This window comes from Bactrocera oleae, chromosome 4 (genome assembly GCF_042242935.1).
Source record: "Bactrocera oleae isolate idBacOlea1 chromosome 4, idBacOlea1, whole genome shotgun sequence".
Classification (NCBI taxonomy): Eukaryota; Metazoa; Arthropoda; class Insecta; order Diptera; family Tephritidae; genus Bactrocera; species Bactrocera oleae.
This window is the reverse complement of record NC_091538.1, coordinates 8,088,469-8,112,048: the sequence shown is the minus strand read 5'-3', so window position 1 is coordinate 8,112,048 and position 23,580 is coordinate 8,088,469. Positions and strand designations below refer to the sequence as shown.

At 34.8% G+C, this 23,580-nt stretch overlaps 4 protein-coding genes across 7 annotated transcripts; 1 reads left to right on the top strand and 3 right to left on the bottom strand.

The window, feature by feature from the left end:
- The first annotated feature begins 208 nt into the window (after positions 1–208).
- LOC106618206 (uncharacterized) lies at positions 209–23,286 on the top strand. The gene is made up of 9 exons (XM_070107847.1): positions 209–825; positions 2,638–3,450; positions 3,515–3,793; positions 8,661–8,898; positions 17,691–17,926; positions 20,870–21,189; positions 21,254–21,401; positions 21,993–22,799; positions 22,854–23,286. The coding sequence occupies exons 1-9, from the start codon at positions 316–318 to the stop codon at positions 23,145–23,147; spliced, it is 3,645 nt and encodes a 1,214-aa protein (XP_069963948.1). The 5' UTR covers positions 209–315; the 3' UTR covers positions 23,148–23,286.
- On the bottom strand, positions 5,648–9,047 carry Cyp6t3 (Cytochrome P450 6t3). Of its 3 annotated transcripts, XM_014235848.3 has the most exons (4): positions 8,735–9,047; positions 6,705–8,024; positions 5,867–6,126; positions 5,648–5,810 (listed from the first exon to the last, which is right to left on the bottom strand). In XM_014235848.3, exons 2-4 carry the CDS (start codon positions 8,007–8,009, stop codon positions 5,795–5,797), a joined length of 1,581 nt encoding a protein of 526 aa, XP_014091323.3. In that variant the 5' UTR covers positions 8,010–8,024; positions 8,735–9,047; the 3' UTR covers positions 5,648–5,794. The 3 variants fall into 3 exon arrangements, with proteins under 3 accessions (XP_014091323.3, XP_069965338.1, XP_069965337.1); XM_070109237.1 differs by having other exon boundaries at positions 5,648–6,126; positions 8,780–9,047; XM_070109236.1 differs by having other exon boundaries at positions 5,648–6,126; positions 8,735–9,046.
- LOC106618199 (cytochrome P450 6g1) lies at positions 10,136–15,542 on the bottom strand. 2 transcript variants are annotated; one of them, XM_036374872.2, is made up of 4 exons: positions 15,391–15,542; positions 11,479–11,954; positions 10,626–11,417; positions 10,136–10,528 (listed from the first exon to the last, which is right to left on the bottom strand). In XM_036374872.2, exons 2-4 carry the CDS (start codon positions 11,941–11,943, stop codon positions 10,226–10,228), a joined length of 1,560 nt encoding a protein of 519 aa, XP_036230765.2. In that variant the 5' UTR covers positions 11,944–11,954; positions 15,391–15,542; the 3' UTR covers positions 10,136–10,225. The 2 variants fall into 2 exon arrangements, with proteins under 2 accessions (XP_036230765.2, XP_014091317.2); XM_014235842.3 differs by having other exon boundaries at positions 11,479–11,951; positions 15,391–15,532.
- LOC138855598 (cytochrome P450 6g1-like) lies at positions 16,346–18,470 on the bottom strand. The gene is made up of 3 exons (XM_036374874.2): positions 17,701–18,470; positions 16,826–17,617; positions 16,346–16,738 (listed from the first exon to the last, which is right to left on the bottom strand). Exons 1-3 carry the CDS (start codon positions 18,163–18,165, stop codon positions 16,436–16,438), a joined length of 1,560 nt encoding a protein of 519 aa, XP_036230767.2. The 5' UTR covers positions 18,166–18,470; the 3' UTR covers positions 16,346–16,435.
- Positions 23,287–23,580: the final 294 nt, after the last annotated feature.

Here is a 23,580-nt window from a genome sequence, read left to right as displayed (position 1 = left end):
TAATTATTTATTTTTTACATTTCAATTTAGGAGTTCTTTCACATTTCCAGTGTAGACTAAACTGAAATACATATATATAATATATGAACTACTTCCTTTTATTAATAGTTTTTTTTTATTGCCCAATATTTGCATGGCTAATAAGCGGAATATAAGCTTGGTCATCTATGACCAAGAGCTCATGGCATATAAACGCTAACGCCAGCGCCGCGACAACTCAGTCGTTCAAATACGCCAGCGTTGTGGGCAGATATCAGTTTTTATTAGAATTCATGAAAATTGAATGCAAATAAGAAAGTTTCGGCGTACATAAAAATGTTTATATCAAGTGTGTTATCCGCTCTTGGCGGCGCGCTAATCGCTAACCTAACTGAGATCTTGGCCACATTGGCCTTCGTCTGCTTTGCGCTCTACATTTGGTTACAGTATCAATATTCATATTGGCATCGTCATCGTATGCCTTACATAGAACCGACTATGATTTTTGGCAATCTCAAAGGTATTATTAATTCTGACGCTGATCCTTGCGCCTGGTTCCAGCATTTGTACAATCATGAGAAGGCCAAAAATCACGCAGCTGTCGGTATTTATGTATTTAATAAGCCTTCACTGCTGATACGCGATGTGGAGTTGATCAAAACGATTCTGGTTAAGGATTTTAACTATTTCTCAGATCGTAATTCGGGTTCGGATCCACATTACGATTCGTTGGGTTCGAATAATTTGTCCTTTGCTAAGAACCCCCGATGGAAGGAGATACGCGTTAAGCTGACGCCAGTTTTTTCTAGTGGCAAAATTAAGCAAATGTTTCCACTCGTCGCGGAGGTTAGTAGAAAAAAATAATCACACAAAAGCAAATTAAACTTTTATTAAAATAAAAACAGCATCAATAAACCAATAAATGTGACTCAGTCGGTAGTGTTTGAATTTAGACACGGTTTGAAAATATGATGTGGTGCGCAACTTGGAAATTTGTCGTAGGACTGCGTGTAACAAATGCTGTTCGTTGCTGCATTTTACTAAACATCGAAAGAAAGTGTTAATTATGAAAACAAAATTATGATAATTTATTGTGTAAACAAGAAATAACAGTTCTAAAACATATTAGTGACTACCTCAACCTCAAAGACCTCAAAGAGAGAAAGAGTGAGGAGAAAAATATGTAAAACAAGTAAAGAAGAGCTTAGTTCGGTTGTAACTGAACATTTTATACTTTTGCAACTTGGCAGGATAAACATCTTCAGATGTTGGCAAAACTTTATATTAAAAAGTATTGCGTAAGAATTCAACATTCATTATTCTACGAAATTCGGAATGGATTACAATCTAATTTGGTATTTTATTGTGTTATACACGTATAATAGGTATATATAGGTAGTATATAGGTCATAAACTCAATTAGTTTCATTGTTATATTTCATCCTATGTAGTAACCAACCTAACCGGCTTATAGTCAGCTAAAAAGCTGGAAAACTCTATACAGGGTATATTGGGGACAGAGAAAGATCTGGGCTTGCGGCACTAGTATTTATTTGATTTTAGCTATATTTGCCAATACGAACTACTATTAACATGCCACGTACTAATAAAATGCTCGCTGGGTTTCTTTACGGTTTCTTACATACAATCACCAATTATATGGAGTAAAGTCAGCCGGATTTTCGAAATTCTGATAATAGTTATACAGGGGCTAGGTCAAGTTTTCATCCGCTTTTATTCATTTTAGGCAAAAAGATACACTGTTATTGGGAAAATACGCTCTCTCATTTTTATTGAGATAACTCACATATTGGCTGATATACCGATACCGCATATATAAAATCACCCGGCAGTTTAAAAATCTTTATATTAGGTATATGGGGGCTAAGGGAAGTATTGACCCGATTCAATCCATTTTGGACATACAGACCTAATATTATCAGGAAAATATCCTCTCTCAATTTCAATTATATATCTCACACATTGACCGATATTTTCTACATATTCGGGGGCTTGAACAGTTGTAGTCCGATTTAGACAATTTTTGGTCATAAGGTGGCTTTTAATACTTTTAAGGCATTATTCGTGTAAAGTTCTATTCGGATACATTGATTGGTTCTTCAATTGTACTGAGAGAACTGGATAAGCGAGAAAACTCTATAAGTGAGAATAATTCTCAGGTCCCGAACTTTGACCGCTCAAAAATCTCTTTGAGTGAGAAACAAAAACCTCCATAAGTGACAATCGTTTTTCCCACTCTGACCTCTATAACTGAGAGCCTCTATTGTATTTACCTCTATAAGCGACAATTTTCCTAGGTATGACTCATTCCTTTTTTTTCAGGAATCAGGAACTATGTTGTTTTCTTCTAATTCAAAGAAATTATATTTAACTGTATTAACTTATTTGTCAGGCTCACTGCAGTTCATAAATATCAGTATAGCTCATACAATAACTTATAATGTCCAAACGAAAAATCAACGTGTTGTCGTTTTAGTAAGAAACCGCTACAAGCGAGAAAAAAATCATGGTTCCTTGAACTCTCTCTTAACCAGGTTTGACTGTAATTAATTTACTATGTGCTCAGCATATTCGAGGAATTTTTAAGATATATTTACCGTTACTTCATAAAATTTGTGTATCTAAAACTGTTTACAGATCGCTCGTGAATATGACAAATATCTCTGCGCATTGAAAATGGACGCGAAAACCAACTCCACAATATTAGAAGTAACGGAACCGAATGCGCTCTACACCACCGATGTGATAGCGATTACGGCCTACGGCATACAAGCAAATAGTCTCAACGAACCGAATGGTAGTTTCCGTAGGAATGGAAAGAAAATTTTTCACTTTACTAAGTTTCGTTCCTTGGAGGTGAAAATATTGTTCTTCTTACCCATTTTGGTTAAGATTTTCCGTTTAAAACTGTTCTCTAAGGAGGCCTCAATCTTTTTGCGCGAAACAGTCAAGCATGTGATGGAGGAACGCATCAAAAGGGGTAATGTACGCAATGATTTAATCGACATTTTGATTAAATTTAAACAGGAGGCCGAAGAAGAACTGAAAGAGGGAAAGAAATCGTTCTTTTTAGAGAAAGACGCTTTGGCGGCGCAAGCGGCCATTTTCTTTTCGGCTGGCTTCGAAACTTCATCTACCACAATGTCATTTTTTATGTTTGAAATGGCGCATAATCCGGATGTGCAACGACGTTTGCGTGAAGAATTATATGAGGCATACAAGAATAATGATGGCAAAATAACCTACGAGTTGATAATGGGTCTGAAGTATATGGATAATGTAGTGAAGGAAGTGTTACGTCGCTATCCACCACTACCTTTTCTCGATCGCGCATGCACACCGAGCGCTAATGAAGAAGGTTATTCTCTGAAAAACTTTGGTATCGACTTTACGATACCACATAATATGCCTATCTACATACCGAGTCAGGCTATACACATGGATCCGAAGGTTAGTTTATTCATCACACTTAGTTACTTTTGATGTGCATATTTCTTTGTTTTCATTGCTGTAGAACTTCAAAGATCCCGAAACATTTAATCCTGATCGTTTTCTACCCGAAAACAAAAACGAGAATAATATGAATGCCTATATGCCCTTCGGCATTGGACCACATAACTGTATCGGTGAGCGCTTTGCCATGATCCAAATGAAGTTAGGGCTACTCTACTTCTATCGGAATCATTATGTAACGACTTGTGAAAAGACGTCAATGAAGCTCAATTTGGATCCTCGTGCCGTTATATTACAGGCTCTGGGTGGTATAGAACTAAAACTCGTGCGTGATCCTTTATTTTGAGATTATGCCGTGTGAATGTGAATATAGCATTGTAAGCTGCGTAAATGATGTGTAGCAATGTATAGAATAATAAAAAAGATTGCCACCAGTTGGAAAACTTTGATTTTAATCTATGAGTCATTTGTGTTGAAAATATTTATATAAATATTAAATAAAGTAAGGTTTTCATTGTTTTTGTTTGAGTGATTGATTTATATGCAGATAATATAAATTTGATCAAAAAAAATACACATACATATATATTTGGGTCCTAATATATATATTTTTTGCTTATCATATTTTCTACAAAAAAACCAATCACTCAAGCAAACCAGTGATTTTCGAATACAGAAATATCTTCAATACAATTTACTCTTAGATTAAAATTAGAATTTTTCAATGGATGGCAATGCTATTATAGACATGAATCTTTCTTAACCTTTATAAGTTTTTTAAAATGACCAACATTAAAGCACTTCTGGTCAAATTTGACCCAATTTATGGTTTTGATTTAAATTAATTTAACAAACTAGAACTAAACTATTTTATGAAACTTTGCATATTGTATTTAGCTGAAATTAATAACTAAAGTTTACTATATGTAATAGCATTTATTTAATATTGCAAATATGGAATACAAAAACAATATCAATTATTTTAAACAAAATGTCAAAGAATGATGATGGCAACTCAGGGTTATCCAACTAAAGTGATGTGTTCTTCTAGCAGTCTTCGACCAAATTGATAAGATGTGAAAAAATTAACTTAAGTTACATTATGACCTTTTAATCGAGCTGTCAAATGCCTTGCATTTTTTTAAACATAGTTTCTTTATCTTTGTCTTTATACGGTTGGAAATGCCATTCATAACCTGTAACCGCTTCACAAAGAATTTTATCACATATTTTGCTGGTTTTGATGGCATACATATACAAATATTGTGTAGAATGTACATCTTCTTTTAAATGCTACCAGCTGGAAAGAGTAAAAAAGTTTAGGCAATAGGTTAGGTTAGTTTAGGTCAGATGTTAAGTTCAGTACTTTGTGAAGCCAGACGATAAACTCCTGTAGTTGGATATTAGCTATCGACAAAGCGTCCTGAACCTATCACAAATCTGCTTAAGGACTTTATATATATTTTAGCTATTTCACCTGGATGTCTGAAAGTATGAGGTACGAGGTATTTTTGCCTTGTCCTGGCAAAAGCGATACGTTCGAGAAGGAAGTGTTGCAATGATTATATCTCATCTTCTACCAAGCAGCTGATGCGGCTGGAATCCGGTAAGATATTCAATACTACTGCATGAACTCTGATCGACCTGACCATTGAAAGGTAGTTATTGCTGAGCACGAAGAGTTTCCTAGACCTGTTGCGATGATTTACCTTAGGCCAGAAGGACCTTGCGACTGCACAGCTGGTGGTAGTCGACCAACGCTTGCTCAGCTAGTCTGAAGCCCAACAGTCCAGCAGTGGACCACAAGAAAAAAGGGAGCTCCTACCCACACAGCCAGCGGAGTGAATGCTAATATCGCTGCCTTACTATCAGAGTGGATAGCTATTGATATTTTTATAGCAGCCATATCGGCTTAGAAGATCCTCTCGCGGGCTCTTTCCTCACATGCCTCTCTCGAAGGTTGAGAGGCGACAGACAGGACTAGGCAAGTTTAGGCAATATGTCAGCCCACATATTCCACAATTCACGAAACGGTCTCATATTCGTCGTTGGTTTCATTTATTATTAAATCTTATTACTCTTGCAATGATTACTCCGTTGACTTTCGACACTTTTATTATTTCACCGATATACTCCAGCTAACCAAAGAAAACCAATAAAAGCGAACATTTCCAAACAGAGAGAAGAACTGTACTTGAAGCAAAGCCATTTTGTGATTTATTTATTTGTGAAATACCGAAAATATATACAATTAAAATCACTCCTAAATGCCATATTTCGATTATATTTTATGAGTTTAACTAAATACTGGTTATTGGGTGTCAATCCCATCAGCAAGCCTTTAACATTTACTTAGTCTTAAAATATTCCAAAAACAATTATTTGCTATTTTATTTATTCTTCTTGAACAAACCTCAAGTATAGTCCACCTTTAACTTCCAGCATAAATCTTTTTGGATCAAATCGAATTTCTTTCGTCGTTTTCTCACATACTTCTACACGATGCCGCTTTAAGATATACAGTAAACCGACCTTGACTTGTAGCATGCCAAGTCGACTGCCAATACAACCATGTGGTCCGGCGCCGAATGGTAAATAAGTCATTGGTTTAATGGTGTGTAGTTTATTTTGGGAAAATCTTTGTGGATCGTAAAGCTGTGGCTTGGGCCAGAACTAGAAGAAATATTAGATTTAATTAATACGAAACCGGGTTTCAGGAGCAACATATTCTTTAACATATGGTAATATTCGGTGTTTCGTGGATTTAAAACGGGAACTAGAACACGAGAATATTATGGTTGTGTTACAAAGGATCACTTCAAATTAAATTATATTTATTGATCTCACGTTCAGCAAGTGCATTTGAAAACAGGTTCAGTTACGTTCTGAATTTTGTAAAAAGTAAAATCTCTACCAATTAAGATAAGATCTTCAAAATTTTAATTTTAATAACTGCAACGTGGAAGAAGTAACCTTATTATATGGAAAGAGAACAATGTACAATTCTAACTATAATTCTTAATAATCTTCAAAACAGGATTCCATAGCTTCTATAATCGCAAATGGAACAAGAAGATTGAACTAGTACATGGTAAAAGATATCTAGAATAGTTAGGTAGATAGTACTGGACTTATTTCCACTTTAAGATACTCTAAAAGAGATAAATTTGCAGTGTTTTTTCCCTTAAATTCGGATTTTCTTCTCTTTAACGTGTTTCGAGCAGTAGAGCTTTAATGTATACAAATCTTACCTTAGGATCACTATGTAAGCCCAAAATGGAAATATATGCCGGCACACCTCTGGGTATGCTCAAATACTTCTTCCCCTCCTCATACCATAACGTGTGCTGCTCGCCATTCGGCAAACACTCACGATTAATAAAGGGTGCTGTTGGATAGAGACGTAATCCTTCGGCGACCACCATATGCATGTAAGGCATATGCAATAACTGTTTGTAACTTACACTGCCATTGGGTGGATCTCGAAAATAAGTTGAAATTTCGGTTTTTAATTTTCGCTGAATTGCCGGCTGCTTTGCCAATTCGTATAATATGAGTGCAATCAGTGAAGAGGACGTCTCAAAGCCCGCTAATAGAAAAATACCGACTTGCGCAGCGATAAAGTCCGGATGACGCAGCCAAGCGCTGTAAGGTTCTGAGTCATTCAAATGCTGTTGCATGTTCAATAACAAGTTGATAAGATCACCGTTATTAGGCGTGCGCTCACTCACTTTCAAACGTTCCTTCACCAAACACCGTAAGTAGTTGGCGTATTTGTATGTGAAAAGTTTTGCTTTAAGCAAACGCACTGATTTCGGTAGAAAGAATATTGCAAAGAAATCGATAATCTTACGCAGACTGATTTGGAATAGATCTTTACACTGCGTGCGCATCTCGCAGCCATCATTTCGTAGGCCTGCCGTGTCGATGCTATACAATAGCGCCGCTGTAACGTCTGTTGTGTAGAGGGCGCACATTTCTTTGACCTCAATGACCGCACCGACGCCAAATCTATGTTGGGACACATCCTGCTTTATCTTACGTGTGATATATCCTTCTAATAGTTCGCCACAGGTAATAAGTTTTGGATACATTAACCTTTTGATATGGCCACTAGTGAAAAGTTTCGAAATCTCTCGTCGACTCTTACGCCATATCGTATATTTGGCCAAAGGCAGCGTTAAAGCGCCCATGGGATCACTATGTAGATCAGCAGCCTCATAACGATTGGGAAAATTAATGAATTGTTTCGTGAGTAACTGTTCGATCAATTGCGGTTCACGTATAAGTAGAGCGGGCGTTTGTAGTATATAGAAACCAAAAAATGGTGCAGATTGAAAAGTTGACGCTTCGTAGAGTCCGCGAAAATAGTCACCGAAAGAAGTACGTAACAACAGTAGTGATTTTAAATTTCCCAAAAAAGGTGTAGGCTCGAGATATGGTATTTTGAGACGATGCCAATAACTGTAACGGCGTTGCAACCAAAACTGTATTAAGGTTATTGTGATAAAGATGAGAACTATTGTGATGAGTAAATGGTAGCTGTAGACTGACATGACGTTTATTGGGCGCTGAAAATTCCATTAAGGCAGAACGTTAAACATTGGATTGGATGTTAACTAATTTCGATGCGGTGATGCTAAAGGCTCTGGTCGTCCAAGTTGGTGCGTCACGTCAGAAGTTATAGATAAATAAAACTGCTGTGGTTCTTAGTTTGTGGCAAGCGTTCATAAAGAAAACAGTTGGAAGTCTAAATTATAAAAAATATTATGATGAAGTGATTCCGTACTGCTTTTGCTTTATATTATAGTTCAGATATATTAACGGCTTAACTTCGCACTTCGGTTCAAAAATTTACTAACAATCAACTACTCTAAGTCTATGTGTAGATAGGACACACCTGAATTAGTCGCTCCCTTATGAGTTTTATATATTAAACATTAAAACTACCCGGAATACGTTTATGCGTCTTCAAACATAATGGAATTAAACGGCTCACAGCGCCTCTTGCTTCTTTAACTTCTTATTGGCCATGTTAGTTGCTGGAACCGTTTCACAAAGATCGTTTGACACATCATGACTGTTTCAATACCAGTTTATGCTCTGCATAGGAAACCGAAGGTAAATGATGCTTTCGTTACCGTTATATACCATATATAACGTTATAGTATTATATAATTCACTTTTACTAACTCTCCCCATAATAGTACCTCGAGACGACTAAATTCGATCCAGAGCGTTTGGCATCACACATAATGAAACCGCTGAGACCCCTACTTACATATATGCTCTTTGGATTGGATCCGCACGTCAAAATCGAACTCACCTATTTTCTACGAGTACTTAATCAGAAAGTAACTCGAGATTCCTATGCAGCTGGATCGCAAGGCGATAATAATACGGCCGAAGGTTGTATTTATCTGAATGTTGTGCGCAGTCCGCTGTGTGAGCGTATATACTTGTATTGTGTTGTTAGTTGCCGTCTACAGGTCTGCGACGATCAACGCTGAGTGTGCGAAACGCGCGAATGAGTGAAAGTTATTTGATGTCATACGATTTTAAGAGCACTTTAAGGCCCACTGCACAAGCAAAAATATCAATCAATAAACTACACACATTCTATGCAAGGAAAATAATTTTTTGCAATTTGAGACTTGGGTCAACAGCATTTTTGCGTGTTTTGGGTAATTTATAAGATTCTCTAGTATTCATTTTCATTTTCGTTGTGACACTTAACCTCACGCTGTTGTACTATTAAATAAGCATTTTCATTGTAATTTTTAAATTTTTAATTCACAATAACACTTCGCATGACACACGCGATCACGAAGGGATCTTATGCCAGCAGCAATGAAAACAAAAATTTCAAAATCTGTCATATGCTTTCCTTCAAAAAAGAGTTAGGAAATGTAGATTGATAGGATAGTCTGAGATGTTCTGACCAAAACACTCCGTTTTGAACTCTTATCAACTTCAAGGTCCCACATCGACATACATACTATACTTGTATATGTTGAGCTACAGTTGAAAGGCAATAATATTAGTTCTATCAAGTTTTGAGTCTTATTTAACCCTAATTTATTCACATTAGACAAAATCATCGCTACACGCTAATATAATATATTGCAGAACTTTCATGCTAACTGGATCTCAGACTGAACTCCGACTTTTTTTAAAAATGTAGCGGTACCAAACTCTCGTTCAAATGATATATGTTAACCTAGCGGTAGAGAAATATTATATAATATATAATTAATGTCTATAACTTTCAAGTGATTCTCATTTTTGTAATCGCTTTTGTTTTTTAACTTCTAGCTAAGATGTACTGAGAGTTATCTTAACTTACCATGCAAGTATAACGGTTCTCTAAAGAAAAGCTAATGCATTTTCGGTGTAAACCAGTACTGACAATTGTTTAGGTCATAAAATCTGTGTGTAAATAAATGGGCGTGGTAAGACCTATGAAACTACTTAATTATATAATAATTATACACATATCCTCATGAGATGAGCCCATCTTCAAATCCGGCCTTTGCGGCTATTCCTATATTATATTAAGAAAGTGGTCTCGTCAAAGGAAAACTTTGCGCATGTTCTGCATAACAGTATACTTTGTAGACAATTTGATAATAATAAATACGATTCCTATTTTAAGGTTTCAGTAACAAATTTACATTTAAAATTTATTTTAAATACTTTTTTATTAAAGAAAATATTTTATCGAATTTTTAGTTGTGCCGGTATCTTTAGAAATTATTTCGATTTCAAATATTCACTGTCTCGCATTACGTTCATAGCGTTTGTCATTGACCAATTTCAAGTAAACACCGCCCTTATAGCTTAAAAGTAGTGACAGGGGATCGAAAATGATTTCCGCCGGCGTTTTCTCACATGTGGTCGCATAATGATTCTTCAATATATGCACCAAACCGACCTTCGCCTGCAGCAAACCGATGCGGCTACCAATACAGTTACGTGGTCCATTGCCGAACGGAAAATAGGACATCGGCTTATGGGTTTTCTTATTCTCGGCGCTGAAGCGTTCAGGATCGAAGGTGTTTGGGTTGGGCCAATACTAGAATTGAGATATAGCGATGACGATAAAAATTGCTTGTAACTTTAATTTATTTACTAAGTAGTAGTTACGGCAAATTCAGGCTAAACCAACTCACCTCGGGGTCACGTTGTATACCAAAGATTGGTATATAAATAGGCATACCTATTGGGACTGTGTAATCGTAATACGGTTTAAGATCGAATTGATTTTCTCCCTCCTTCGGCAGATGTTCGCGATCGAGATAAGGTAGTATTGGATATAAACGCAACACTTCGTCCACTACCATACCCAGATATGGTAGATTATTGATAGTTTCATATGAAATTGTACCCTGCTCAGCTACGAGAGCTTCACAAATCTCATTGCGCAGACGTTCTTGTAAATCGGGTCGTTTCGATAACTCGTATAGCGCGAATGTCATCGTTGAAGATGACGCCTCAAAACCAGCTGAGAAAAATACCGCAGCTTGTGCTGTCAACACATCTTGTAACTGAGCATTGTACTCGCCTTTCGCAACAGCCTCTTCTTTCAGGCTCAACAACACATCGATAAGATCGTTACGTGTCGCTTTGCTCTCCTCTCTTGATGACATTACATGATTGATGGTGCCACGTAAAAATGAGCTGAACTCCGGCGTAAAAACTTTAATGCGCAATGTAGCGACCCACTTCGGAAAGAAAAAAGCGACGAAGAAGTCGAAAGCACGACTGAGTGTAAAGGTTATAAATTTTCGTCCTTGTGTGCGGAATTCGCCATTTGGATTTACAAGACTATTAGCTTTCACACCAAAAGCGATGGTGGCAATCATATCGGTGGTGAAGAGTGCACAAACCTCTTTAACTTCGGTTACGAAAGCGTCGTCAGTTTTCGCATACGAATTCAAATGGGCTTCCAACTCGGTGCCGATCTATGGACAATTAAAATTATATATTAATGCAAAATTTAGGTATTTTTACGCGTATGCTAACCTCGGTCATTAATGGATACATTTGTTTGATCTTTCCCGTTGTGAAAACTGGCGTAATTTTCGACCTCAGATCCTTCCATTGCGGATTGTGTATGAAAAACAGATTATTCGAGCCCAAAGCATCATCGTGTGGATCACAGCCCGCAGAACGATTGCTGAACTTCGGAAACTCTTTGATTAGCACGGATTTAATAAGTTCCGGTTCACGTAACACTAACGCCGGCTTGGTGAGTATATAAATGCCAACTGCCGCGGCCTTTGACATTTTCGCATCCTTATAAATGTCAGATAGATATAAGTAGAAACTATTCCTCATTGTAAACAAAACATCCATATTGCCAATCAGTGGCAATGGCGTCACATAGGGCACCTTATTACGTTTCCAGTAGCCATATGTGTATCGATACCAAATGTAGACCAGCGCCAAAAGGGTCGCCAAGAGGCAAGTAGTATCTACCGACAGCATTGTAAGCACTGCTTTTGAAGTTTGTAGGGGGTAAGGAGGGCAGGTAGAAGAAAAATGAAAGAGCGAGGAAGAGAGAGATATATTTTATATAAATTTTTTTTATGCAAAAGCTATTAGAAAAACCGTTAATAATGTTAATCGGTTAACCGACTTGTGTGGTGGCCAGTTGGCAGCCCTGAAAGCCGCAAGAAATTATTTTTTCTGTAATTTTGACAATTTTTTCCTAATCCTGAAAACCTGATCGTTTCACATTTCTGATCAAGAGTCTAGTCTTGTCTAATAATGCTAGCCAAAATATTATTTATAGAATTTTTGAAGCCTAAAGTGCGACCTTTTACATTTTTAAGGTTCGTGTGGGTACAAAGTCATTAACTTTCATCAACGGAATATTCCGATGTTGCATTCAAAATGTAATATCTAAATACGAACTTTGAAGCCGAGCAGTGTTTAAAATAGAAGAGTACTTGTAAACGGAGTTATGCGACGATACTTAAAAATAAAATCTACATATCATTATAAGAAAATAGCTTTTATCGATTTTTGATGTTAATTGGCGCATTGACCTCGAGACATACATATGTATGTACAATACTTTATATATAGTGCCAACTGTGCTACGCAGAAGTCTTTTCCTTATACTAAAACCACTCTTTAAAAAGTTCTTATAAAGGCTTTTGGAACAATAGTCTCGTTGCTATGGCTTACACTTGTCGATCCGCATATTAAACACCTCTCAACTTTAATATATTTACTTATTTATTTATAAACCCTTATGTATGCTTAACTACAATGTGCAAGTAAGCTTTCTAAGATCTTTTCAGTTTAATGATAAGAAATTATTAAGTATTGCCAATGCGCCGTTAGTCCCACAGGGTATGGTATGAGAAAGTGCTTCGATTGTGCTGATAAATTATACGTCGAGTGCTTATGCTTTGTTTGCTAGCTCGTGGTAGTTTAATAAAAAATGATAAGCTAATTTCTGCAAGCGTTTCAACAAACACCAGTTCTATAAGTCCTATAATGTATTTTATAAATTATATAAAATATATAAAGTCAAGATAAGATGGTCTTAAATACTTAGTTTGGATACCCGAAATCCCGAAAAATGCATATATACATATGTATATATGTTAAAATGAATTTTTATAAAATGTACGTGTACCTTGTACTTTTATATTTTATACATATTTATAGAAGATTCTTATACCCTGAACAGGGTATATTAAGTTTGTAACACCCAGAAGAAAACGTGCGAACCTCTAATATAATTATATATATATATATAGAAATGATCAGCATGACGAGTAAATTACAAATAAATGTTGAAGCCATAACTTCTTTTTTATAGATTAAATAAGCAGTTATAATAATAAATTTTATAGTAATAATTATATTCTAAAATTAATTATGTTGCATTTTAAATTTATTTTATTTTTATTTTTAATATAATTCAAATTATATTTTATTTATTTTAATTATATATTATTATCAGTATTTTTTTTATTACATATTATTATTATTATTTTATGTTTTAAATTATTTCCTTTTGTAGCTACTTTTTGGTATAAACTTTATTAATTAATTTATTTTGTTTTTATATTAATTAGCTATATATATCTACATATCATATATGAAAATATACGAAATAATGCAAGTCACATGAACTTTTAACTTATTTGTGTTTATTTTCTAAATGTTAAAAATATAGATTTTACGCTTTCCTTATCTTTTTTGTCAATTTTTATTAGTTTATTTTATGATTATTTTTATCAATTTTTATTATTTATTTTTTAATTTTTAATAATTCTCTATTTTTAATAATTCTTCTATTTTTTAATAACATTTTGTATTATTTAAACTAAACTAAAAATTCAAACATTTAATTAGCTCATTTTTTTACCAATCGTAATTATTTTTATTTTCTTTATCGATGTTTATTAATTTTTTTATTAATTTTTATTAATTCTTTTAATATATTTTTTACTAATTTTTAGTAATTTTATATATTTTTTAAACTAAATCAAAAATTCAAATTATTTTATCAATTGTTATTAATTATTTTTATAACTTTTTTAAAAATATTTATTTTTTTTTAAATACTTGTATATAAATGCATACCTATATATATTTTTTTAAATAAATTTTTATTAATTTTTTTTAATTTTATATTTTCTTTATTTTCGAAACTATAAATTTAAATTATTTCTACGCGCACGAAATTGTCATTGTTTTATTTATCTTTAATAGAAGTTAAACGTTTTCTAAATTTTCAAATACTAAAGTACTACATTATATAATTTTACTTCCATAATTTATTCAAATCCTACGAATTTTTTATTTATTTTTAAAGGAAATTAAAATATTAGTTCGTATTATTTTATTAAGCGCATTAAATTGTTAGTACTTTTTTATTTTTGCCCGGAAATGCATACTTCTGTTTCTAAATTTTCTAATTTTATTTTTCAAAATTTAGTTTAAAGCAGAAATATTTTTTTTCCAGTTTTCAATTATATTTATTTTTGTATTATATATTATTTTTTTTTACATATTATAAAACTAGAAATTCAATTTATTTTTGTAGTGCAATAAATTGTCATTATTTTATTTATTTTTAGCAAAAGTTAAACTGTCTAATATATTTCTAAATACTTAATTATATATTTTTTAATAAAAATGTTTTTTATTTAAAATTGTTATTATATTATATAATATCATTTTATATATAATTCTTTTTCTTCAAAAATGTATTCAAAGCATAAATATTTATTTATTTATTTAAAAAAATGAACTATAATCTCAAATTATGTTATGAAGCTATTTTAATTGCGCTTAATTTATTTATTTTTAACGTACGTTAGTACAATAATTCTTTTAAATTTTCGAGCAATGTACAATACTATAGGTCATACTTTTTTTCATTAACAACATGTTTCAAAAACATGTAAATTAATATTTTTTCTAAATTTTCAAATAGTACATAGTATATTTTATGCTTTTTGCACAAAAGTTTTGCTACAACAAAAAAGTATTTTTCTTTTGCTTTAAAATATTGAAAATTGAGATACAAATGATTTTTTAAGCACAATTAAATAATATTCTAAAATCTAACCGATTTTCTGTTAATTGTTCATCTATTATTTCAAATCATGCACTATATATTTTAATATTGTATTTGTTCAAAAATTTGAACAAAATTTGTAATTTCAAAATTTTTAAATGTAATAAATTAAATAATTTTGTTTTTGTTTTTGTTGCAGACGTTTAACTAAAAATTACAAATTAATTTTTTGTTACAAACTGCTCATATTTTCTTATATGTAGTTTTCATTCTTTAATTATTTCTATAACATTATATTATATTATTAAAAAATATCCACTTTATTATTTTTAACACTTTAAATTTTTTATTCAAAATTAAGCATACTCATGCTATTGGCAGATAGATACCTTAAGCAAAATATTATTTATAAAAGAAATTTTTATTTTCTGACGACCTTTTGTAACGCGCTTCCCCAGTAACACTAAGTATGCCAGTCCTACAGGCTGAGCTTTTATTTTCTCTCTAAAATATGCATTTTAATCGATTGTTAAATATACATACATAAGGATGTTTATATGAGTATTTGTGTATATGGGTTTGGGTAAATATGTATCATATGTAGAATTGTGTTATCAGAATTTCGAGCAAGCAAAAAATAAAATTCAAATTTTCAATTCTTTATCTTTTATATATGTATAGATATACGCATATATGTAAGTAGTATATTGGTTTATTTATACACGCCTGGGCGACGTGATTGCCAAAATTAGGGATAAAGGGATACTCAACTTATTCCAGTGTGAGAGCGCGTCAAAATTAGCGTTTCTTTATAACATTTTGCATGGTAGCCAGATCAGAAAAAAAAACCAATTGTAAGTATTTTTTTGTTGTACTTTTCAAATAATTTAACTTTCTTTTTTCCACTGCAACGATTATATATTTATTATTATGACGGTTTCATATTACGGTGTGCGAATTCGGTCTATAACCACGCCTACCTCCCTATCAATTTTCAACCAAATAGGTTCAGCCGTTCTTAAGTTATAAATAGCGTAACTAATGTATCGATTTTGCAAAAAAGACATCCGTTTGGATCACTATGTAAACCCAAAATGAAGATATGCCAGTACTTCTCAGGGTATGCTCAAAACTTCTTCCCTTTCCCATACCACAACGTCTGTTGATCGCCTTTCGGCATACGCCCACGATTAACAAAAGGCTGTCAGCTATTGGCTGTCAGCTAATGGCGTGGAGGTAAAGTCCGGATGTCAGAACTTAACAGTGTGTTCACATCTCGCAGCTATCATTGTGTTTGTTGTGTCTTCTTATTTTAAGATTTCAGTAACAAATTAACATTTCAAATTAATTTTAAATACTTTTTATTATATAAAGATAGTTGTCGCATTTTTAATTTTACCGGTGCCCTTCGAAATTAGTTCGAATTTTGAACATTCACTGCCTCGCATTTCGCTCATAGCGTTTGTCATTGACAAATTTCAAGTAAATGCCTCCCTTATAATTCAAAACTATGGACAGTGGATCGAAAGTGATTTCCGCCGGCGTTTTCTCACAAGTGGTCACATAGTGATTCTTCAATATATGCACCAAACCCATCTTCGTCTGCAGCAAACCGATCCGACTACCAATACAGTTACGTGGTCCATTGCCGAACGGAAAATAGGACAAAGGCTTATGGGTTTTCTTATTCTTGGCGCTGAAACGTTCAGGGTCGAAAGTGTTTGGGTTGGACCAATACTAGAATTGAGAGATAGCGATAACGATAAAAATTGCTTGAAACTTTTAATAATAAGTATGGAGTTATACGTAAGTAAACCAACTCACCTCGGGATCACGTTGTATGCCAAAGATTGGTATATAAATAGGCATACCGATTGGCATTGTGTAATCGTAATACGGTTTAAGATCGAATTGATTTTCTCCTTTCTTCGGCAGATGTTCGCGATCGAGATAAGGTAGTACTGGATATAAACGCAACACTTCGTCCACTACCATACCCAGATATTGTAGATTATTGATAGTCTCATATGAAATTGTACCCTGCTCAGCTACGAGAGCTTCACAAATCTCATTGCGCAGACGTTCTTGTAAATCGGGTCGTTTCGATAGCTCGTATAGCGCAAAAGTCATCGTCGCAGATGACGTCTCAAAACCAGCTGATAGAAATACCGCAGCTTGTGCTGTCAAAACATCTTGTAACTGAGCATTATACTCGCCTTTCGCAATAGCCTCTTCTTTCAGGCTTACCAACACATCGATAAGATCGTTACGCTTCGCTTTGCTCTTCTCTCTTAACGCCATCACATGATCGATCGTGCCACGTAAAAATGAGCTGAACTCCGGCGTAAAAAGTTTAATGCGCAATGTAGTAACCCAATTCGGAAAGAAAAAAGCGACGAAGAAGTTAAAGGCACGACCGAATGTAAAGGTTAGCAATTTTCGTCCTTGTGTGCGGAATTCGCCATTCGGATTTACAAGACTATTAGCTTTCACACCAAAAGCGATGGTAGCAATCATATCGGTGGTAAAGAGCGCACAAACCTCTTTAACCTCGGTTACGAAAGCGTCGTCAGTTTTCGCATACGAATTCAAATGGGTTTCTAACTCTATGCTGATCTATAGGTGCATAACGTGGAATAAATCCATTTAAAGAAATATATATTAATGCAAAATTGAGGAACTTTTATAGGTGTACTAACGTCAGCCATTAGTGAATACATTTGTTTGATCTTTCCCGTTGTGAATATCGGCGATATTTTCGATCTCAAATCTCTCCATTGTGGATTGCGTATGAAAAACATATTATTCGAGCCCAAAGCATCATCGTGTGGATCACAGCCAGCAGAACGATTGCTGAACTTCGGAAACTCCTTGATTAGCACAGATTTAATAAGTTCCGGCTCACGTAACACTAACGCCGGCTTAGTGAGTATATAAATGCCAACTGCCGCGGCCTTTGACATTTTCGCATCCTTATAAACGTCAGATAGATATAGATAGAAACTATTCCTCATTGTAAACAAAACATCCATATTGCCAATCGGTGGCAATGGTGTCATATAGGGCACCTTATTACGTTTCCAGTAGCCATATGTGTAGCGGCACCATATGTAGACCAGCGCAAAAAGGGTCGCCAAGAGGCAAGTAGTATCTACCGACAGCATTATAAGCACTGCTTTTAAAGTTTGTAGGGGGTAAGGAGAACAGGTAGCAGAAAAATAAACGAGCGAGAAGGAGAGAGTGATATTACATGTATTTTTTTTTAAACAAAAGTTATTATAAAAACCGTTAATAATGTTAGTTGGTCCGCCTACTTGTGTGGTGGCCAGTTGATAGCTGTCAAAGCCGCCTTTTTTAAATTTTTTTTTCAAAGGGAATCGATATTTCTTCAAAGATTAAAATAAACTAGTTTAATATTTTTCATGCAAAAAATTTGTATAAGGCATAAAAAATTATTGTTTTTTGTTCTAAATTTTCAATTCTAAAAAAGTTTAAAATATTGTTTTTATTTTCTTGCAAGCGTTCAAACAAATTCAAATAAATTTTTTGTTAAAGAATGTAGGTTGAGTTAATTCATATAGTTTTTAACCGTTAATTATTGCGATAGAAATATATTAAAAATTAAAAAAAAAAATAAAGCTTCCACTTTATTATCTTTCAGAATACTCGTTTTTTTTTTTAGATATATTTATCTTACGTAAAATATTATTTATAAAGGAAGCGTTTAATTTCTGACGCCCTTTTGTGACGCGCCTCCACAATAACACTAAGTATGCTAGTACTACTGGTTTGAGCTTTTATTTTCTGCCTAAAACATACATTTTAAGAGATTTTTAAATGTAAATAAGGGTGTAAATATGTATTATATGTATGTTAGTTTTATGAAAATTTCGAATAAGCCGAAAATATAATTCAAATTGACAATTCATTATCTTTAATATAAGTAATTAATGACTAGTTTACGCTCACGCATATGCGGTGTGAGTATGTGTGTGTGTGTGTGCACGAAGTTAAACAAATAATTAAAATGTCTTGCTATTTGCATGCTACTTAAGCTCGTCATATATAAAACATTGCCATTTTTTATACTATCAATCAAATTGTCGTAGATGTAAATAATAAGAATTTATTTGCACTGTGTAAATATGTATGTACAACAATGCAATAAAATATGATATCATATACAGTTAATTGTCAATAAGCGGTTTTACGACCGGCTGAGTGTAATTACACAGATACATGTATGTCGGTATCTGTATGTACGTATGTACGTATGTATGTATGTATGTGTATATGTAGGCATTAAATCAAGGTCATCAGCTAGCAGCGCCATTCAAAGCCATAAAGCCAAAACATCTCGGTAATATTATTGCATCCAATACTGTCACAATATAGCTCTATGCACAACCTAACTCCTTCAAGTACAACAAACGATCCAGCAATATGAAGCTTTCTATAATTTCATTAGTATTCACCGTCCTCGCGTTCGTGATAAATGCATTGCGATTAAACGATATCTAGAGATCACGTCAGCGAAATCAAATTTCCATCTCTTCTTTAATGTTACATTTAGCTAGGTATTTCCACCATTTGTTGAACTCACCTAAAGTAGGATAAAGATGTCACAACAATGCCAAAAATCTGTGAATATTAATTGCTACATCTTATACTCTTCTAATACGGAATTCTAAAAGCTGTCTTGTGAGGCTCTGGACTAAGTTATAAACAAACATTTACCGAGTCAAGTTCTCTTCAAATCATGATCTTACGCGTAACCTTATTATATTGGAAAGACACCAATCTACAATGCTGATAATATTTCTTAGTAATCTACAGCAGGATTTTCTCCTTCAGCGAAAACATTTTTTTAATATTATACAAGTATATTGTATTTCGAATTTTTTAGAACTTTGAGTGTTTAAATTTATATAAATCTTACCTTTGGTTCACTATGTAAGCCCAAAATGGAAATATATGCCGGCACAGCTCTGTGTACGCTGAAGTACTTTCCCCTTCCCATACCATAACGTCTGCTGCTCGCCAATCGGCAAACACTCACGATTAATAAAGGGTGCTGTTGGATATAGATGCAATCCCTCTGCGACCACCATATGCATGTAAGGCATATGCAACAACTGCTTGTAACTTTCACCGCCATTGGGTGGATCTCGAAATACGTTGAAATTTCGGTTTTCAATTTTCGTTAAATCACCGGCTGCTTTGCCAATTCGTATAATATGAGCGCGATCAGTGAAGAGGACGTCTCAAAGCCCGCTAATAGAAAAATACCGACTTGTGCAGCGATAAAGTCCGGTTGACGCAGCCAAGCGCTGTAAGGTTCTGAGTCGTTAAAATACTCACTCACTTTCAAGAGTTCTCTCACCGCACGCCGTAAGTAGTTGGCGTATTTGCATGTGAAAAGTTTCAATTTAAGCAAACGCACCGATTTTCGTAGAAAGAATATTGCAGGAAATCGATAATCTTACGCAGACTGATTTGAAATAGATCTTCACACTGCGTGCGCATCTCGCAGCCATCGTTTCGTAGGCCTGCCGGCCGTTGCTATACAAGTACAATAGCGCTGCGGTGACGTCTGTTATGTGTATTGTTATATATTGTGCATATATAATTTGTAGAGAAAACAGCTGCAGCGTAAAGAACTAAGCGAAATCTGAATTCTAACGTCTACTCATTATAAATTCAATACTTGATGAAATTAGTTGTCGTTTCCCAAAATACAACTCAATCTCTCAAGGTCAGGTCAAACAGTTCACTGTTTACATATCCGTCGACTATTTTTCAATGCCATAAAACGATGCGCTCCGTACGCTTAAAACTACAGTCTTCATTGTGTGCTGCTGACACTGAAACGCAATGTGGTTTGAAAGTTTACTGCTCTTACTGCTCCTTATTAGCTTGTCATACGCTTGGTTGCGCCATCGGTATGACTATTGGAAGCGCCACCAGGTTCCACATTTGACGCCCACTTACGGCGTTGGCAATTTAGGTGGCCTATTTTCAATGCAACGCAGTCCAGCAGAGTTTGTGCAGAGTCTTTATGATCATACGGCGGGTCGTAATGAACCGTTTGTCGGCGTACATGTCTTCACGCAACCGGCCGTTTTGTTACGTGATCCGCAACTTGTGAAACGTATTTTGGTGAAGGACTTTTCCAAGTTTTGCGACAGGTGAGTGAGAAGGAAGAGTATGTGTTTCAATATAGAATTTAGTGCTGATTTTCTGCGTTACTAGATTTTCCAATTCTGATTACAAACGCGATCCGTTGGGTTCTTTAAATATATTCTTTCTGCGTAATCCCGCCTGGAAGGAGGTGCGCTTCAAATTATCGCCGTTCTTTTCCAGTGGAAAGCTCAAGCATATGTTCCCTTTGGTGGAAGAGGTAAGTTTGCTGAAGATTTGTGAAGGAAATCCACATTTTTTGCAGTACATGACTAGATATCTAAGTAGTAAATCATACGAACGACTTTACAGCTTGAAACAATAGTTGTCAACAAGCGAACTACTGACAGCGAGTGAGTGCAATTAGAGACAGCTTTGTTTGGAAGTTTAGATTGATCTTAGCAGAAATAGGTCTACCCAGATGAATTTAAATGAAAATGAAAAACTCAGAAATTAATAAAATTGACAAAAACTTAAAAGAAAAGAGCAAAAAGTAGGTAGGTAAAGCAAAAAGCAAGATTGAAAATTGTAAGAAGAATTGTTATCGAAGTAATCTGAAAATATTTTACCCATATTATGAAACTCCATGCATGATCTAGTGTTTTCGGAATAAAGTGGGTTAAAAAGTCTGTAAGTCTTCTTTCTCTTTGCCTTTATGCGGAATATATTCCTTTGAAAGTAAACCAAGGAAATCGATTTAAAGATGCAGATAATCCGCTAATGATCATAAAGGGATGAACATTAAGACTTTGATTTAATTTTAATCTTTACATTCTATATGCATAACATTATTTTATATATTTCGCTATAGGTCGGCTGCGAGCTAGATAAATATTTACTGTCTCAAAGTCTTGACTGTGACGATACACAATCTTTCATAATGGAAATGAAAGAGCTCTGCGCTCTCTACACAACGGATGTGATAGCGACTGTCGCTTACGGCGTACAAGCGAACTGTTTCAAACAAACGAATGGCGAATTTCGGCGACATGGTCGTGCTGTGTTCGACTTCAGTGTGCGACGTTCACTAGAATTTATGGTTGTGTTCTTTATGCCACACTTAGTACCTTATCTAGGCTTCAAAGTGCTGCCACTTACCACTACAGAGTTCCTACGTTCCACAATCAATTATGTGATGGAACAACGCGAGTTGTCGGGCAAAAAACGTAACGATCTAATTGATATACTTATTGAATTTAAAAATTCGACAAAAAATAAAAAATCTGCCAGCGGACTTGTCTACGAGGGTGACATCTTGGTGGCGCAAGCGGCGTTATTCTTTACAGCCGGATTTGAGTCATCCTCGGCGACAATGTCCTTTGCACTGTACGAGCTTGCGAAACATCCAGATTTGCAGCAACGTGTACGTGACGAAATTGCCGCGGGTCTAGAACTCACTGATGGTAACGTGACATACGAATTTATAGAATCATTGGAGTATACGCAAATGGTAATCGATGAGGTATTGCGACTTTATCCACCACTACCGTTTCTCGATCGCCAATGCACTGCGCCGGTAGAGGAAGACGGTTACTCGTTGGAACCATTTCACAAATATCGTTTGCCACACGGCATGCCTGTTTACATACCAGTTTATGGTCTACATATGGATCCGAAGGTAAATACTATTTGTGTTATATTACATGTACACTGTTATTAACATTACCAACAGTACTATCCCGAGCCGACTAAATTCGATCCAGAGCGTTTTGCACCACACAACAAGAAACAGTTGACACCTTATACGTATATGCCATTTGGATTGGGTTCACACGCCTGTATCGGCGAACGCTTCGCTATGCTGCAAACCAAAATCGGACTCACCCATTTTCTACTTAACCACAAAGTGACAACATGTGCGCGCACCAAGATTCCTATGCAGCTGGATCGTAAGGCGATGGTGATACAGGCCGAAGGCGGTATATATCTGAACGTTGTGCGTAGTCCGCTGTGTGAGCGTATATAGTGTGTTGTTAGTTGCCGTCTTCAGATCTGCGTCGATCAGTGAAAGTTATTTTGTGTCATATGATTTTAGGGGCACTTCAAGGCCCACTGCACAAGCAAAAATACCAATAAACTACACACATTTTATTCAAGGAAAATAATTTTTTTTTTGTAATTTGAGACTTGGGTCAACAGCATTTTTGCGTGTTTTGGGTAATTTATAAGATTCTCCAGTATTCATTATCATTTTTGTCGTGATGCTTAACCTTACGCTGTCTTACCATTAATTAGGCATTTTCATTATAATTTTTGAAATTGTAACGGCACTCCACATAATACACGCGATCACGAACTGACTTTATGAAGCAATGAAATCTGTCATACGCTTTCTTACAAAAAAAAAAAAGTTAGGGAATGTAGATTGATAGGAGGGTAGTCTGATAGTTCTGATCAAA